At 40.3% G+C, this 16,964-nt stretch overlaps 1 protein-coding gene across 6 annotated transcripts in view; it reads right to left on the bottom strand.

The window, feature by feature from the left end:
* The window catches only part of cemip (cell migration inducing hyaluronidase 1), a 241,455-nt gene that overhangs the window by 99,738 nt on the left and 124,753 nt on the right, over positions 1-16,964 (bottom strand). For all 6 annotated transcript variants that reach the window (XM_028015467.1, XM_028015468.1, XM_028015470.1 and 3 more), the window contains one exon: positions 11,491-11,660. In XM_028015467.1, the coding sequence (XP_027871268.1) occupies positions 11,491-11,660 (170 nt within the window). The remainder of the gene's footprint in view (positions 1-11,490; positions 11,661-16,964) is intronic.

Genomic DNA, 16,964 nt, shown 5'->3' with positions numbered 1-16,964 from the left:
GTGACGACATTACTGCTGATGTCATTGATACCATTGGAACTGAACATTCTATTGTACCCTGACGTAAAAAAGACCGACCTCCAATCAACCAGGGAGGTTCGAGGAAAGACCGACCTCCAATCTGACAATGTCAAATATTGAGAAGTTTTTATTTTTAAACATTATGAAGTAAAAAAAACCTCAAAAACTCAGAAATATACATGGACAAGCTCGAGAATCAACTCAAACCCAGTTTCACACAAATACAAAGAAGCTAGCATAAGTGTTTGGCTGCTAAATAGGACGGTTCAAGGTCGCTATCAAGCTAATTTTCTTTTAGCTAATATTCTTGTCTCTTCTACCAAGAGATATGCAAACATACCTTTATCTTGGCTTTTTTCTATTCTTCCTCTCTTCCTGAAGAATAAGTTATTTTGTGCGACATTGGTTTGCTTGCTTATCTTCCACCAGTGCTTTGGAGGTTTGAATACGCATTGAACGGCAGCTCAAATCACCGGTGAAACATTACCTACCGCAGCCACCAGGGGAAACACAAAAGCAATTGTTTTTTTCTTTTTGCCCATATCAAAATAGGTTTCTACATGATTAAATATATACTAATATAAATTAAAATGACAACTTCATAATAAAATTTAAATAAAAAAAGCAGACTACAGTGATGATAAATATATGAAAGGAGTCTGCGAAGGGAGTCGACTGCCCCTTCATTGAGTAGAAGTTAAATTTTATAAGACAACTGATTGCAAAAGGACAGAGCAGGTGTGTTTAGTTTCCAACCCCTAATTTCCTCCATGTCTCTCCTCAGAGAAAATAAATTTAAAAAAGTGAGATGAAAGGAATTATAGGTGATGGAGTTTTGTTTTTATTTTTATTGTTATTCACTTCAGGACAAGTCAGAATTTATCTGTTGTAGCTCTACTTTTGATTACCCCATTGGTGGTTTTCTAATTCTGCACTATTTTCATTTGTCGTCTTTACAGCTGCAGTCTTTACAGTGCAGAAAACACTGGCTACCATTCAGAAACAGTGGTAAAAACACACTTCACTGGTGATAACTTCAGACTCTAGATTTAAAATTAAACTGGTCACCACTATGCACACTAAAACTAAAGCAGAATGCTGAAAGCTGGCACAAACAGCTCTTTGGTCAGTTTGAGTGAGTAAATCACCAAGGCAACTCTGAAATGCATAGCAACAGGAACGCAGCAGATTTTGGAATGGGCTTTTAGAAATGACTGACACATTTTTAGTATACTGGACTGTGTACCTGCCCACACGCTCCCACATAAATCCACACCAAGAGGACAAGCTATCAAACGAAGAGGATGGCATGTTTTACACAAGCAGAACATTTCAATTACTCAAATATAGTACAGAAAAAAATTATAACAAAAAGGACAAAACGATGCACAATGACAAACACCTACACAGAAATGAACATTAAGATTCAACAGCCGCCATAGGACAGCCATGCCAATCAATCTGCCGGTCTGACCAGAGACAACTCTGAATATATATGAACAATCAATCTGCAAGAAGTCCTTCATCTGAGACAGGAAATGTAGACCTTAAGGCCTGCTTTTAGAGAGGGAATCTTTAAAACCTCTTAGAAACTACATGCATCACACAGAGCAGAATCTGCAAACCAAAAGCCACCAGAACCACGATGCTGAAGTTATGGGAAGAAGGAAGTGCGGCCTCTAGTGTTTCTCTTAAAAATGTGTGTAAAACTTTGTTGATAATCCACTAATGTCGGAAAAACAATTTTGAAATGGCAATGTTTAAATAACAAACACAATAAAAATCATTAAGTTTGTTCATTCAATAATTTATTATAAAACATACAGCACCACAGATAAGCATATTCAAGGTCAAATTTTGTTTCTATTTGAAACAATCTGCTAAATTTTACATGACAAGCTCATTTAAAAATTATGAATTTTGAAATGATTAACTCTGACCTGTGCTAATGCAATTTTAATCTCTAAAGAGACAACCTGCAGGCAAGGCAGCTTGTTAAGCTTCCACGTTTTCACACCAAGTAGCTCAGCCAGACATTTAAAAAAGAAAGAAAGAAAACCTGTCAGCAAAGCAGAGAACAAGAAACCTCAAGGACACAAACGAAACTGTCAGCATTTGGCTTTCAGCTGCTGCCAATTTCCTCCACCGCATCTATATGATTCATTGCTGGAAAGTAAACAACAAAAAGCTAAAAACTACAAACACAGCCGGACTTCAGCAATGCAGGTGTCCAATTAATGGGGACTTAATGAGAGTTAATAGTTCCAACTTGCTGGCTCCTCCACCTTTAGAGCGTAGGTCTGAGAAAGTCCAGTGTGCTCCAAAAACAAGATGACTACAAGAGCTACTGTAGGCACACTGACAAATATATCTGTTACTCAACCCAACCGAGGAAGAAGTTGGGGGATTGGCACCTATTTGTGGGGGGCAAGTCTCAAGTGTGCCATGATGAAGGAGGTGGAGAAGTGTGCCTGTTGCTCTGTGGCTTTCAGATAGGCAACAGCTCCATAGGACCTCTCAGAGGCGTCACAGAAGATGTGAGGCTCATATGTAGCAACACTGATGTTGTGAGGACTGTAGCAGCAAGGGAAGATGATATGCTGGAGATTAGACAGTTCTTCCTCCCATTCGAGCCAGGATTGAGGCAGATTTCCCTCTATGGGCTCATCCCATTCTCTCTGTGTATTCCACAGGGTCTGTACAATGAGCTTTGCTCTTGTGGTGTAAGGACAGTAGGTATGCAATAGGTCATACTGACTGGCTAGTACTTTGTAAATATTGCGCAGTGTGACAGTTCTGTAGGGCACTAGGTGGTGCTTGTATCCCATGACATCAGTTGGGCAGTGCCAGCTGAGACCCAATGTTGACTCCTGTGAATCAAGGCTTTTGAAGTTTACAGCTTTCTGACCTGGCCGTGCTGGATACATGAGCAACCACCTCAGGAAGGTTGCTGGCCCACTGTCGTATCTCAAATCCACCTTGGAGGAATAACTCTCTCATCCTGTCAATGAACAACTTGACCTGTTGTGGGTCAGTAAGGGAATCCACATAAAAGGCTGTGTGGAAGCATTCATAAATGTCCTAATGTGCTTTCTGAAGGGCAAACGTAGCACAGAAAGGGCTACACATTGTCCCAAAAGGCAAGACTCTCCACTCGTATACAACTGGCATCCCCTGTTTCACCATCTCTCCACAGGAACCGCAGTAGGGTACAGTATTCAGGGAGCAGGCGGATCTGGTGAAACACACCCTTTACGTCTCCGCTTACTGCCCCCGGATACTGCTGGAATCGGAGGACTACACCCAGCAGTGTAGGCCCCAACAGAGGGCCTGGCAGGAGGTAGTTTTTAGGACAGTGCCTGGAACTCAAAAGAGCAATTAAAGACCACCCGAGCCTTGTTGTTATGATGTACTATATAGTGTGGCACATACCAAGATTCAGTAGAGCTGTGACTCTCTTCTGGAGTCAGCTTTACCACATAACCAGAATCAACCCAACTTCTTGAACTACTGGTTTTATGTGAGGGCAAGTTCTGGATATTTAATTAGCTTCTGCTCGGTGGATCTCAGCAGGACAACTTATAAGAGTCTGTGTGCGTCTAACATGCTAATTTCGGATTTCTCATCAATTGAATCTTCGTTGGTCAGAAGGAATAGGTAAACTCCAAAGGTGCAGCTGCAGAGTTCTTGATGGAATAGTAGAAGGTACATGGGAGATGAGGGTACAAATGATGAGGCTGGGGTAGATAACGATGTGCTTATATTTGTTTTCGTATGTGGGGGTGTGCATGTGTGTGTGGTTGCATAATAAAAAAACACACTAGCCTCAAACACACAGGATTAACGAAGAAGTGATAGTGGCTGGTAGTTCCTGAGCCATGGATGCTGTTTTTATTGTGCAGAGCCACATCGAAGCACACGAATTAACTTAGTCAGCTGACTTCCGGTTGAGGCAGCTCCATGTGGTTCAGCGCCACACCTAAACCATTTCATTTATGATATGGCTCTTATAAAATTATGCAATATAGCCTCGTACAGGCTGTTGTGTATATATTAGGCAACAATCAACCATTCAGGCATGCCAAAGAAATCTCAAACCAACAAGTTCGGACAGCACACGAGGGCCTCTGAAGCGGAAGCCAGCTCAGCTAGTCTAGCTTGCTCAAATGCAACAATGACGACTGCAGCGGGCAACCAGAATGCCATTATGGAGGAAATACAGTCAATGAGGCAAGAATTGTTGAAGAAAATGGACGAAAAGGCTATAGAAATCCAAATGGAGCTGTGCAATACCACGAAAAACTCAATAAAAAACTGGACAAACTTGAGAGTCACACGTCTGAGCTGGAGAACAGAGTGACCGCTAATGCTGACTCTATTGCAACTATGGAGAGTCTGACTTGTCTCGGATGAAAAAAGAACTTTCCCTCCTCAGAGCCCGGTGTGAGGATCTGGAGGCTAGATCACGGTGTTGCAACATCTGCATCACCAGAGTAAAAGAGGGGCGAGAGCAAGGGAAACATCCATCTGCTTACGTAGCTGGTGTGCTGAAAGGAGCCCTTGGACTGGACAAGTTGCCCACTCTGGATATAGTGCATCCGACCCTCCATACAAAGCCAGTACAAGATTATTTGCCACCCAGGGCTTTAATGTCACTACTTCACAGAAAAAGAATTACTTCTCAAAAAGGCAGGAGAGACTAGGTGATAACAACCGCTGATGGTGACAGTATCCGCGTCCTGCCGGATTTCACCCAAGCTGTGAGTAAGCAACGCTGCGCTTTTAACCGAAGTAAGGAAACTGCTTCGCAGCTGCGTCGGAGTCTGCTACGGCCTCAGATACCCAGCGATGTTAAGGATTACTACGACGGTTCGACAAGAAATGACCTTCAAGGATCCAAAGCATGCGAAGGAGTTTATTCTAAAGGAGTTTCTGAGCACTGAAGTGTCCCACTGATAATGACTTTTTGCAAGAGAGCATGTGCTGGAATTATTAGGACTGGACAGCGCCGTTGCAGAATAATAACGAATATTAGTGCTGAACAACTGGATCTTACAGGTAATGCATGCGTATATTGAGCATTTTCTTTATATAAGAGACATACCATAATCTCTAATAACTTCTAATTTTAAGTTTTGGCTTTTTTGATACTTGCATTTTTTTTTAATGGAGTCTTGTGATACTATATTGGGAATATGTGTTATTATTGCTGTAGAAATTGCAATTACCATTTATAATTGGGTTCTGGTGTGGGCTAACATGGTAAGCATTTATTGGTTCAGATAGTGAGGAGATACACTATGAAAACTGGAAGTATAGCGGTCTCCTTTTGAGGCTATTTTTTTTTCTTCTTTTGTCGTTCTATTATAGGTGCTTTGTTAATTTTGTGTTAATTTTCTCCCTCTCCCTCTCCCCTGCTCCCTGCCCTTTTTTCTCTTCTCTATTCCCCTCATGGGCTATATGTTGGATGCTGCCTTTGCTGAGTCCTGTCTATGACCTCTGCAAATAACAAGATACTAACCAACACCACTTCGGTCTGCTGGAATGTCAGGGGATTAAACCATCCGGTCAAATGCAATAAATTATTCTCTCATCTACATAAATTGCAAAGTCGCATCGTTTATTTACAAGAAACCAATTTGCTAAATAAAGATCAGTGTAGACTCCGCAGAGGTGGCTTTACACAATATTTTCACTCGGATTTCAACAGTAAGAGCAGAGGAGTAGTTATCTTAACACATAAAGATGTACAATATGAAGAGTCTAAAACAATTAGGAAAAAAAATGGCAGGTATGTCATCACACAAGGCAAATTATTTAATAGGTCTGGTGTTCTTGCTAATGTTTAAGCCCCTAACTGGGATAATGTGGATTTTTTTAGCGATCTTTTTTCCCTCTTACCTGATCTCGAGTTGCACAACTTAATACTAGGTGGGGACCTGAATTGCACTGTGAACCCAACACTGGATCATTCCAGCCCAAAAGTTGCCATGATTAGTAACCCAGCCCGTTGTATTAATACATTTATTGAAACATATGAAATGGTGGACCCCTGGAGATTCAAATATCCATCATCCAAACAGTTCTCCTTTTTTCTCCCAAGAACACCAAACCTACTCAAGGATTGACTACTTTCTGATTGGTGCCCATGGTTACCCAAGTAGACTATGGCAGCATTGTAATATCAGACCATTCCCCAGTTGCTCTGGGTTGGGCTTTCTTGAAGACAAATCTCCCACCTTTTCGTGGCGGCTTAATCCTAGACTGCTGTCTGAACAAAGGTTTGTTGACTTTATCAATGCAAAAATAGATATTTTTATTGAGTTGAATGAGTTGTCTGGGATGCTACACTTTGGGAAAGTCTAAAAGCATATCTGAGAGGTCAAGTGATATCTTACATTGCTGGTGAAAATAAAAGGAGGGCTAAACGGGCTTCAGAGCTTATTGAACAAATTGAAACCGTAGATCAACTACATTCAGCTTCACCTTCCAATGATTTTTACAGAGAAATAATACTACTTCAAACAGAATTTGATTCAATGCACCTGAGGTCAAGTCTCACCTATTGTGAGTCGGGGATCGTGCCATCAACTTAAACAGTCAACATCTGCAGGTTTCATTACAGCGATAAAGGATGAGCATGGTAGTATACTTACTAACCAAAATGAGATTTAAGTTTAAGTTTAAGTCATTTTATGAGAATTTGTATACCTCTGAAGCTGGTGACACTGCCTTGATCGAAGACTTTTTCAGCAATTTGACTATGCCCATTCTAGATTACTCAGACAAATCTAACTTGGAGGGCACTATTACTATATCAGAAATAACTCAGGCTATCACAAAAATGAAACCTGGAAAGGCACCTGGCCCAGACAGGTTTCCCATAGAGTTCTTTTAAAAATTTGCACCAAAATTAGTCCCTTTACTGCTAAGAGTTTTTAGGGAGATATTAGACAAAAGGCTCTACCTGTGACTATGACACAAACAATTATTTCACTGATACTTAAAAAAATCTAAAGACCCCTTGCACTGTGAGTCATATCACCCAATTAGTTTGTTATGTTGTGATTGTAAGATTTTGGAAAAGGTCCTTGCTGGCAGACTTGAAGATGTTCTTCCCAAACTTATCCATTCGGACCAGACAGGCTTTGTTAGGGGCAGGCTATTTGCAACATCTCTTTAATGTAACCTATCAGCCCCATGATGTTGAACCTGAAGTAGTGATATCCCTCGACGCCCAAAAGGCCTTTGACATAATTTTATATGATTTTTTTGTTTACTACATTCAAAAGATTTGGATTCGGCCCAGTTTTCTGTACTTGGATCACCATTTTGTACACAGCACCACATGCATCAGTACGAACAAATAAGGTCACTTCTAGTTTCTTTCCTGTCTCACGTGGTACTCGACAAGGATGCCTCCTTAGCCCCCTTTTGTTTGATATCGCTATTGAAGTATTAACAATGAATCTCTTCAGCTATTGATCGATTGTTTAGCTGAAGTCAAATCTCGGATGGAACAAAACTTTCTTCACCTCAATCAAAGTAAAACTCAAGTTATACTATTTGGTCAGAGTCTTCACACTACAAATCCAGATCTGATTCTTGGTTCTTTAGCTCGGTTTTGTCAGACCTCTGCTAGGAATCTTAGTTTTACTTTTGATAGTTGTTTAAAGCTAGATAAACAAGTTAGCTCTGTCGTTAAATCACGTTTTTATCACCTGCGGATTTTAGCAAAAGTTAAATTTGTGTTATTGTCGTTCTTGTACAGCACTTTGGTGCAGTTTCACACCTGTTTTAAAGTGCTATATAAATAAATTTGACATTGACATTGAACCTCTGGTAATCATGATAAGGGACTCCGTTAATTTAACTGGTGTGCAGAAAGGTGGGCACGTAAACAAATTGTCCCTTTACGCTGATGACCTCATCCTTTTCCTGTCTAAACCCAGTATCACAATATCTATTGCTAAACCCATCCATCCATCCATCCATTTTCTGTTCACCCTTGTCCCTAATGGGGTCGGGAGGGTTGCTGGTGCCCATCTCCAGCTACGTTCCGGGCGAGAGGCGGGGTACACCCTGGACAGGTCGCCAGTCTGTCGCAGGGCAACACAGAGACATACAGGACAAACAACCATGCACACACACACTCACACCTAGGGAGAATTTAGAGAAACCAATTGACCTGACAGTCATGTTTTTGGACTGTGGGAGGAAGCCGGAGTACCCGGAGAGAACCCACGCATGCACAGGGAGAACATGCAAACTCCATGCAGAAAGACCCCGGCCGGGAATCGAACCCAGGACCTTCTTGCTGCAAGGCAACAGTGCTACCAACTGCGCCACTGTGCAGCCCTAATTGGAATTGCTAAACCTAATTGGAAAATTTGGGCAGGTTTCTGGTTATAGATTGAATCTATCAAAAAGTGTTATATTCCCAATCAACAAAAAGCGGCGTCAAATGACCTTCCATAGTCTCCCCTTTATAGTCAGTAAAGATAGTTTTGATTATTTGGCCGTCTGCATAGCATATGACTTATTTAACAAAAATTTCACTAAGGCACTGAATAAGGATAAATCAGACATGGAGAAGTGGTAAAAACTCCCTATAGGAAGAATAAACTCAGTCAAGATGACAATCCTGCCAAAGTTTTTATATCTGTTTCAGACCATACCAGTCTTTATTCCTAAGAAATTCTTCAAAGAACTAAACAAACATATATCTGTGTTCATCTGGAATAAAAACATTCCGAGAATTAGAAAGGAATATCTAGAGAGACAGAAAGAGGAGGGTGGACTATCCCTACCTAATTTCCTTTACTAATACTGGGCAGCCAATGTCCATAAGTTTTTGTACTGGTTTATGATCAGATGATCAGCCCATGAGATGCTGAATCTCCAGAATGGGTCCACCTGGAACAACATTCTAGCAATCCAGTTTTGCTTAGCTCATTAATATGTAGCCCTTTACCATTGAGTAAATGTCACAGGACAAATAATCCAGTTGTCGGGGGCTAAAGATATGGTTCCAATTTAGGACTCATTTTCAATGTAGAAATGCACTAACTGCATCTCTTGTGAACTGGACATTGCATCGCACCCCATCCTCAATAGATCCATCCTTTCAGGTATGAGAGCGGCATAACTTGCATAAAGGACCTTTTTGAAAGAGGAAAATGTATTTCTTTTGAACAGCTAAAAAGGGACTTCGGTGTCCCTCAGGCTGACTTCTTCAGGTATCTCCAAGTACGTAGTTATGTGAAAGCTAATTTCTCATTAACGCTGCCTCGAATAACGTGGATTGATGAATGTTTGGATATGAATCCGACTGATACGGGCTTAGTATCAGTTATATATGGCAAAATTCAGAACGCTGCATCCCCATCACTTAGACATCTGAAAGAATCATGGGAAGAAGAGTTAGGGGAACTATTTACTGATACAGCCTGGAGGACTGTAATCTCAAGAATCCACTCTTCTTCAATTTGCATTAGACATAGCTACAGTTTAAGGTTCTGCACAGATTGTACTTGTCCCCCAATAAATTATCTAGAATGTAACCTAGCATAGACTCATCTTGTGTTAAGTGTGGGCACAGCCCTGCTGATCTCATATGTCATATGTTCTGGCTTTGCCCCAGGCTCCTCCCCTTTTGGGAGTCAATCTTTAGGACGATTACATTAATATGTAAGAGGAATATTGATTGAAGTGCTCTAACTGCCTTATTTGTGGTTGTCCCTCCAACTACACCAATAACAACGCAGCAGGCCAATGCCACAGCATTTGTTACACTACTTGCAAGATGCCTTATTAGGCGAATAATATTTTATTCAATTGGAGGAGAGGGATAAAGCCTCCGTCTCATAAGCAATGGATGGAAGATGTTATGTTCCATCTGAAGCATGAGCATCTGAAACATACAGTTAATGACTCAATTCAACAATACAATACCACCTGGCAGCCATTTCTTTTGTATTTTGAGACAGACTTCTCCTGAGTATATAGCCCTCCCACGTGCCCTCCTCTCCTCCCGTCCTCCCTTTTTACTAAATATGTGATTTTAGCACCTGTTGTCATTTTTTTGTTTGTTTCATTGTTGTTCTTACATGTTTAAAACAAATAAAAAGATTTGAATAATAATAATTAACATAGTCAGCTACGTGAGATTGAAACTACAAAAACAAACAGATGCATCATGGGTAATGTAGTGTCAAACTGACAGACTTTTAATAATAAGTTTCAACAAGCTGAATGGAGGATGTGTGATGGCATCATGTCATTACACATCAAGCAGAAAAATACATGTAACTTTTTCCCACAATGAAGAAAAATACGGTAACTCTGGTCCCTCTAACTCAGGGGTGTCAAACTCCAGTCCTCGAGGGCCGGTGTCCTGCAACTTTTAGATGTGCCTCTGCTGCACCACACCTGAATAGAATAATTAGGTCATTAAGACTCTGGGGAACTTATCTACACAACAAGGAGGTAATTAAGCCATTTCATTCCAGTGGTTTGTACCTGTGGCACATCTAAAAACTGCAGGACACCGGCCCTTAAGGACTGGAGTTTGACACCTGTGCTCTAACTGAACATAAACAATAAAATTAAATGATTCCACCTAAGTTATGAGCTATTTCTATGTGATAGCTATATAATGTCAGATACAATAGGGTTGGGCCAAAGGGGGACGGGTCCTACAGTGCAAAAAGGCCTTTACAGGTGTCCAACTCATTTATTCCCCATAAGATAACCCACTACTACAAGCCATTCTGGCTCATTCACAATTCAGAATATGCCTCACCACTAGTAGATTGTATTTCTAAAGATCCTTGCAAGCCCACAAACAAAATAGACCACAGAGAACTCTAACAGCTTGGGTATTTTTGGCTTCTGCTGTCGAACTCCCACGCCGAAAGCACTATGCTCACAACATAACTTTGCTTTGATTAGCATGGTAGCCTTGTGTCCAATCACGTGACAATATGGGACCATCCCTTCAGTTAAAAATTCATAAATATAACTGACCCCTGTAAGACAAGCAGCATGTGGCTGAAAATTAAAGATATTATATAATAAAAAAATATTATTATGGGTCTGTTCTGTAGATTTGGTTGCATAGTGCTGTTCATTTGTTAATGCTAAAAAATAAAAGTTTGATTAAAACAGACAAAAGTAAGAATGTGTGCTTTGTAACAGAACTAACACATAAAATGAAAGAAGTATAAAGCTTCTCATCCATAAAACAGTAAATGCAAAATGATTTATCATGCAAAACATTCTTATTTGCCTAGTTACATTAAAATAACACCCACTCCCGCTCTTAGATCCACAACAAACACAGGTTGCAAATGATAATAAATTGTCAGCCATTTGAGAGTCGAAAGAGCTGGCTCTCTGAAAAGAGCAAAAATTCCCATCACTAATTTAATGTTAGCTTTGTAAATGATCAGGTTATCAGGATTATACCTTCAAATGTCCCCCGAAGGTGTCAAAGTCAAAGAATTTACAAGTCTCATGGCCATAGCAGGTGGGCTCAGTCTCGCCACGAAGTAGGATGTTACGTGTCAGCAGGCCAACCTCTGCTCTCATATCCACCCCATCAACTTCTTCACCGATGTGGATAAACTTGGCTCTTCCTGGACCAACAACAAAACAAAAATACAAGTAAACTATCTCATCTTAAGGGCTACAGGGTAAATCTTTTAGAAACTGAACACCTATTATACAGCTGAGGTAAAAATATAGCACCTTGCAAAAGTATTCACACCCACTCAACCTTTTGAAGTTACAGCTATTCAATAAAGTTCATTTACATCACACTAATTCCCAACAAATGTTATCTCAAAAACATTTGTTGATAACATTTTATTTTATTTTTTTAAATAAATCATTTTAGTTCAATCACAGGCATTTCAAACACATATCAACTGTATTAACAGAAATCCAGTCATATAGTCTAGTGGTTGGTGACTATGTACTTGTGGCACTAAGGGTATGTGATGGGTCAGTATACCAGTTATTAAGGTGCACCCTGAGCCCCGTACTCTCCCAGTAGTGTACACCCATCCCAGTCTTATGCTACGCTAGTTTCAACCCCTCTCCCGCTCTTAGATCTAAATCACAAACCACAAGGCTCCAATTGGATCTGTCTCTCCTTTTAAATGACTGGATAAATATAACATAGAAATGAAACTGGCGAAACAAAAGAACTTCACTCTGCTTGGAAATTTATGACAGCTTTAATCCATAGTAGTCTGTGATCATGAAGCTTGCACTTTTACCTGCTGGCAATCCCTTCCATACATGTTTACTTGGTGCCTCTAAAAACCACTGTAATGTACACTCACCAGCCATTTTATTTGGTACACCTGTCCAACTGCTCATTAACGCAAATGTGAAATCAGCCAATTACATGAGAGCAACACATTGCATTTAAGCACATAGACATGGCCAAAATGATCTGCTGCAGTTCAAACCGAGCATCAGAATGGGGAAGAAAGGTAATTTAAGTGGCATGGTTGTTGGTGCCAGACGGGTTGGTCTGAGTAGTTCAGAAACTGCTGATCTACTGAGATTTTCAGGCACAACAGAGAATGGTTTACAGAGAATGGTCCAAAAAAGAGAAAATATGATAGAGCACCTTTGGGATGTGGTGGAAAGGGAGATTCATATTATGGATGGGCAGTCAACAAATTTGCAGCAACTGTGTGATGCTATCATGTCAGTATGTTTCCAGTACCTTGTTGAATCTATGCCATGAAGGATCACCGGAGTTCCAAAGGCTAAAGGCTGTCTAACCTACTAGCGAGGTGTACCTAATAAAGTGGCTGATGAGTGTGAAGACACCTGTGTCTGGAAGGTCCGTTCACTGCATTCAGCATTCCTGACTACCATAGGATCAATATTTTTGGGGATTTACAGTTTTATACCTCTCTCACTGTTCTTGTAGTTTAGTCTTTCATGTTGGGAAGCTGGGGCTTGGGTTCTGTGTGGGGTTGTCCGTTTCTACAGTCATCCACCAGAAGGGAGCCAGGGAGTTGCTGTTCTCTGGAGGGTGGATCTGCTGAGTGAGTACTCAGTGCATGTACTCACAGTGCATGTGAGTACATGCACTTGCATATCATCTGATTCATCAGCCGGTTGCCAGTCCTCCAGTGCCTGAGTGTTTGCCTTCATGTCTGACATGCAGTGCCTTCCAGCAGTTTCTAAGTTCACTGTGGTTTTTAATGACTTGAGACTTACCTCTTCTGAGGCCTCATGTATAAAGTTTGTGTATGCACAAAAAATGTGTGGCGCCATGTTACGCAAAAGTCGGCATATATAAAAATGGAATGTGGTATAAAAGTTTGCGTAAATATAAACTTTTTACCTGCTGTAAAAATGTGTGGCAGCCACATTTTCACAGCAGCTTTGTCCACAACAAAGCTTGTCCACAGCAAGGTTTGTTATGAACAATAAGAAACTAGAAGGCGCCAAAACTCACCTACATACACTGACACCTGACATCATTCAGTTATTTAGACAAAGAAGCACCAAGTTTTTTCATGATTTTAATATTTTATTGTTTAAATGTAAATGATGAAACTGAACCCCCCTCTCTGTTCCTTGTTGTCACCTGGATCTCTTTCACCATCCCTGGTGGACTCAGAAAGAGCCAAGTTCAATTTACAGTAAACCTTTATGTTCTCTTTGCTCATCTTCTACGTACTCTGCTTTCAGTGTTCCTGTTATTCCCCTGCCTCCAGTAAGCCGGACAAATATGCATTGATTCATTGAGTGTTCAATAAACTGGTTTTTGTTGTTTTGTTTTTCTAATTGCCTCCTGAGAGCGTTCTGCATGTGGGCCAAAAATATTGCAAAAGCCATGGCACTTTGTGGTTGGGGGCCCAAAAACAGTATCATGCTGTGGAGCTGCTTATAGGCAGCACGACCCTCATGTATAAACTGTGTATACGTACAAAACATGTACGACACCATATTATGCACAGAAGTCGGCATGTATAAAAATAAACGTGGCGTGAAAATTTGCTTAAATATATACAAACTTTATACATGCCATGAAAATGTGCCATTTTGCAGCCATGCAAGGTTTTTTGAGGACAATAAAAACTAGAAGGTGATAAAACTCACCTAGAAACACTGAAACCTGACTTCGTTAGGTACTATTTAGACCAAGAAGCATTGAACTTGGTATTTGTTCACTGTTTTAATTTTTATTGTTTAAATGTAAACGATGAAATTGAACTACATTTATTCTCAGTAACATAATCTACACAAAATAAATAAAATAAAAATAAAAGGATGTAAAATCCTCACTCAAATGTAAATAGTAAATTTACTCCCTTTTTGTCACATAAAGATGTAACGCATTGGTGTGTGCACCCAAGCGCATGAAATACATGTTATTTCATAAATGTTAATTTCATTCTCCCTAAAAAAGCAAATTAACTCCAAACAGGTCAGGTTTGATTATTTTTAAGGTGATGATGGTATGTATACAATCACACATATAAGCAGCTGCGCAAAGGTGTGCCGTGTAATTGGGAAACGTTTTGGCTCTGACGGAGAACATCGCCAATATAAGGATTTGGAGGGAGCATTTGTTCAGAAACCACATAGATCTGCTGGGAAACGTTGATGGTTTATTAGCTTTTAGATTGCTCAGACTGATCATCCAGAGCTCTGTGCAGAACATAAATAAGGAGCTGTTCGTTAACGGTGCTGCTGGAGCTGCAGACAGGTCAGACAGTCATCCTTCAGTCGAGCCATGCCAACTTTCTGAAGTAATTTGTACACTTACAAATCTAGTGCTACCAGTTCTGATACTAAAGACTTCCTAAACAATTTAAATGTACCTGTTCTGGATGAATCCACCAGGGTAGACTTGGATTCTGATTTTACAATTGAAGAAATCAAATCTGCGATTAGTTCATTCTCTTCTGGTAAAGCTTGTGGTCCAGATGGGTTGGGAACAGAATTCTATAAAAGTCATTTGGATCTGGTTGCCCCTCTTCTTCTACGTATGATAAACTCTTCAGTGAGGGAGGGAGTATTTCCTCAGAGTTTGTATGATGCTAATATCTGTCTTCTCCTGAAAAAAGGCAGGGATTGCTCTATGTTGCCTCATAATGTCCTTTAGAGTTTACTAAACAGCCACCAAAATATAGTTGCCAACGTATTAGCTACTCGTTTAAATAAACACATAGATAGATAGATAGATAGATAGATAGATAGATAGATAGATAGATAGATAGATAGATAGATAGATAGATAGATAGATAGATAGATAGCATTTATTGTCATTGAACAGAATTCAACGAAATTTCCATTGCAGCTCCCGTGCAAAAGGTCAAATATATACAGTATAAATAAGCAAACATACAATAATAATAATAACAATATATACAACTAAATTAACTAAAGGCACTCAACCACACCAAAGAAGTAACAGCAGGTCCAATTATGGCAAAGTACAGATAATGTGACAGTGCAAAGTGCAGAACAATATGGCTGTGTGGGGGTGGGGGATATGTATGTGTGACTGTGAGGTTATGATATGTGTGGGAGGGGGGGGCGGCAGGGAGTAATGGCTCTGACGGCTGTGGGGAAGAAACTGTTTCTCAGTCTATTTGTTGTAGTCCGTATATTCCTGTACCGCTTGCCTGATGGCAGCGGCACAAACAGTCTGTGGCCCGGGTGGCTGGAATCCATCGCTATGGATCCAGCTCTCTTCTTGACCCGGTCTGTGTAAATGGAGTCCAGGTCTGGGAGGGGGCATCCCACAATGCCTTGTGCTGTTCTCACCACCCGTGTCAGTTGTTTCCTCTCCAGTGCTGTGCAGCTACCATACCACACAGTCATGTTGAGGCAGAGGATGCTCTCGATCATCGCCCTGTAAAAGTCGCTCGGCTGATCCATCCTGGCCAGACTGGCTTCATCCCTAACAGATATTCTTTTTCAAACACTTGTCAACTCCTACATATTTTTTACCGGACCAACCCTCCTGCCTCTGTGGTTATTTCATTAGATGCTCAACAGGCATTCGATCAAATTGAGTGGGACTATTTGGTTTTGGTTCTCCAAAAATTTGGCTTTGGTGATAAATTTATGACATTACTAAAAATGCTCTATGCTCACCCCAAATCCTCAGTTCTAACTAATCAGGACAGGTCTGCTTCATTATCATTACATCGCAGAACCAGACAGGGGTGTTGTCTCTCACCGTTGCTATTTGCACTGGCCAAGGAACCCATTGCTATTCCATCAGGACCCATCCATTGATCACTGGCATTTCGGACTATGCTACATGATTTCTCTATTTAGAATAAACTTCCACATTCACCACTCTGTAAAGGACTGTCTGTCTTTAAATCCTGGCTGAATGCTTTGATGTTCAAACAAGCATTCACACTCGGATCTCTTTATTTTATTTTCATTTTCTATTTGAAATTTTTTCTTTATGATTTATTATTTTTATTTTTTGTAAGATGACCTTATGTGCCGTGAAAGCACCTTTAAAAAAATATGGATATATTAATTATTATTATTATTAAAAATATTTATACTGCTACAAGCAAGGACTGTTGCTATGGTTATTGCTTCAGGTGGTGGCAGCCTTCTGGGTATTTATACTAATTTACATACGTATTTATGAGTGGTGACAGGGTGGACTGGTAGATGTGCTTTATTTCCTGCAAATTGGGATTTATAAAGGAAACGTGTGTGCGTGCGCATGGCTTTACATATCTGAATTTTATTGTGCGCCAATTTGTCTGTACACCAATTTTTAGTGTGAAAGCTTCACACCCTTTTAGGCATGGAAGGCTTGCAATTTGCAGAAGATATCAATGTAATAAAATATCGGAAAATCCTGGAGGATAATTTGCTTCTATCTACAGGAGCACTACAGCTTCAGAATATACTAATTTTCAGGAAGACAG

The sequence above is a fragment of the Xiphophorus couchianus genome, chromosome 4 (genome assembly GCF_001444195.1).
Source record: "Xiphophorus couchianus chromosome 4, X_couchianus-1.0, whole genome shotgun sequence".
In the NCBI taxonomy this organism is placed as follows: Eukaryota; Metazoa; Chordata; class Actinopteri; order Cyprinodontiformes; family Poeciliidae; genus Xiphophorus; species Xiphophorus couchianus.
The sequence above is the reverse complement of the archived record's forward strand: the minus strand, read 5'-3'. Positions and strand labels throughout refer to the sequence as shown.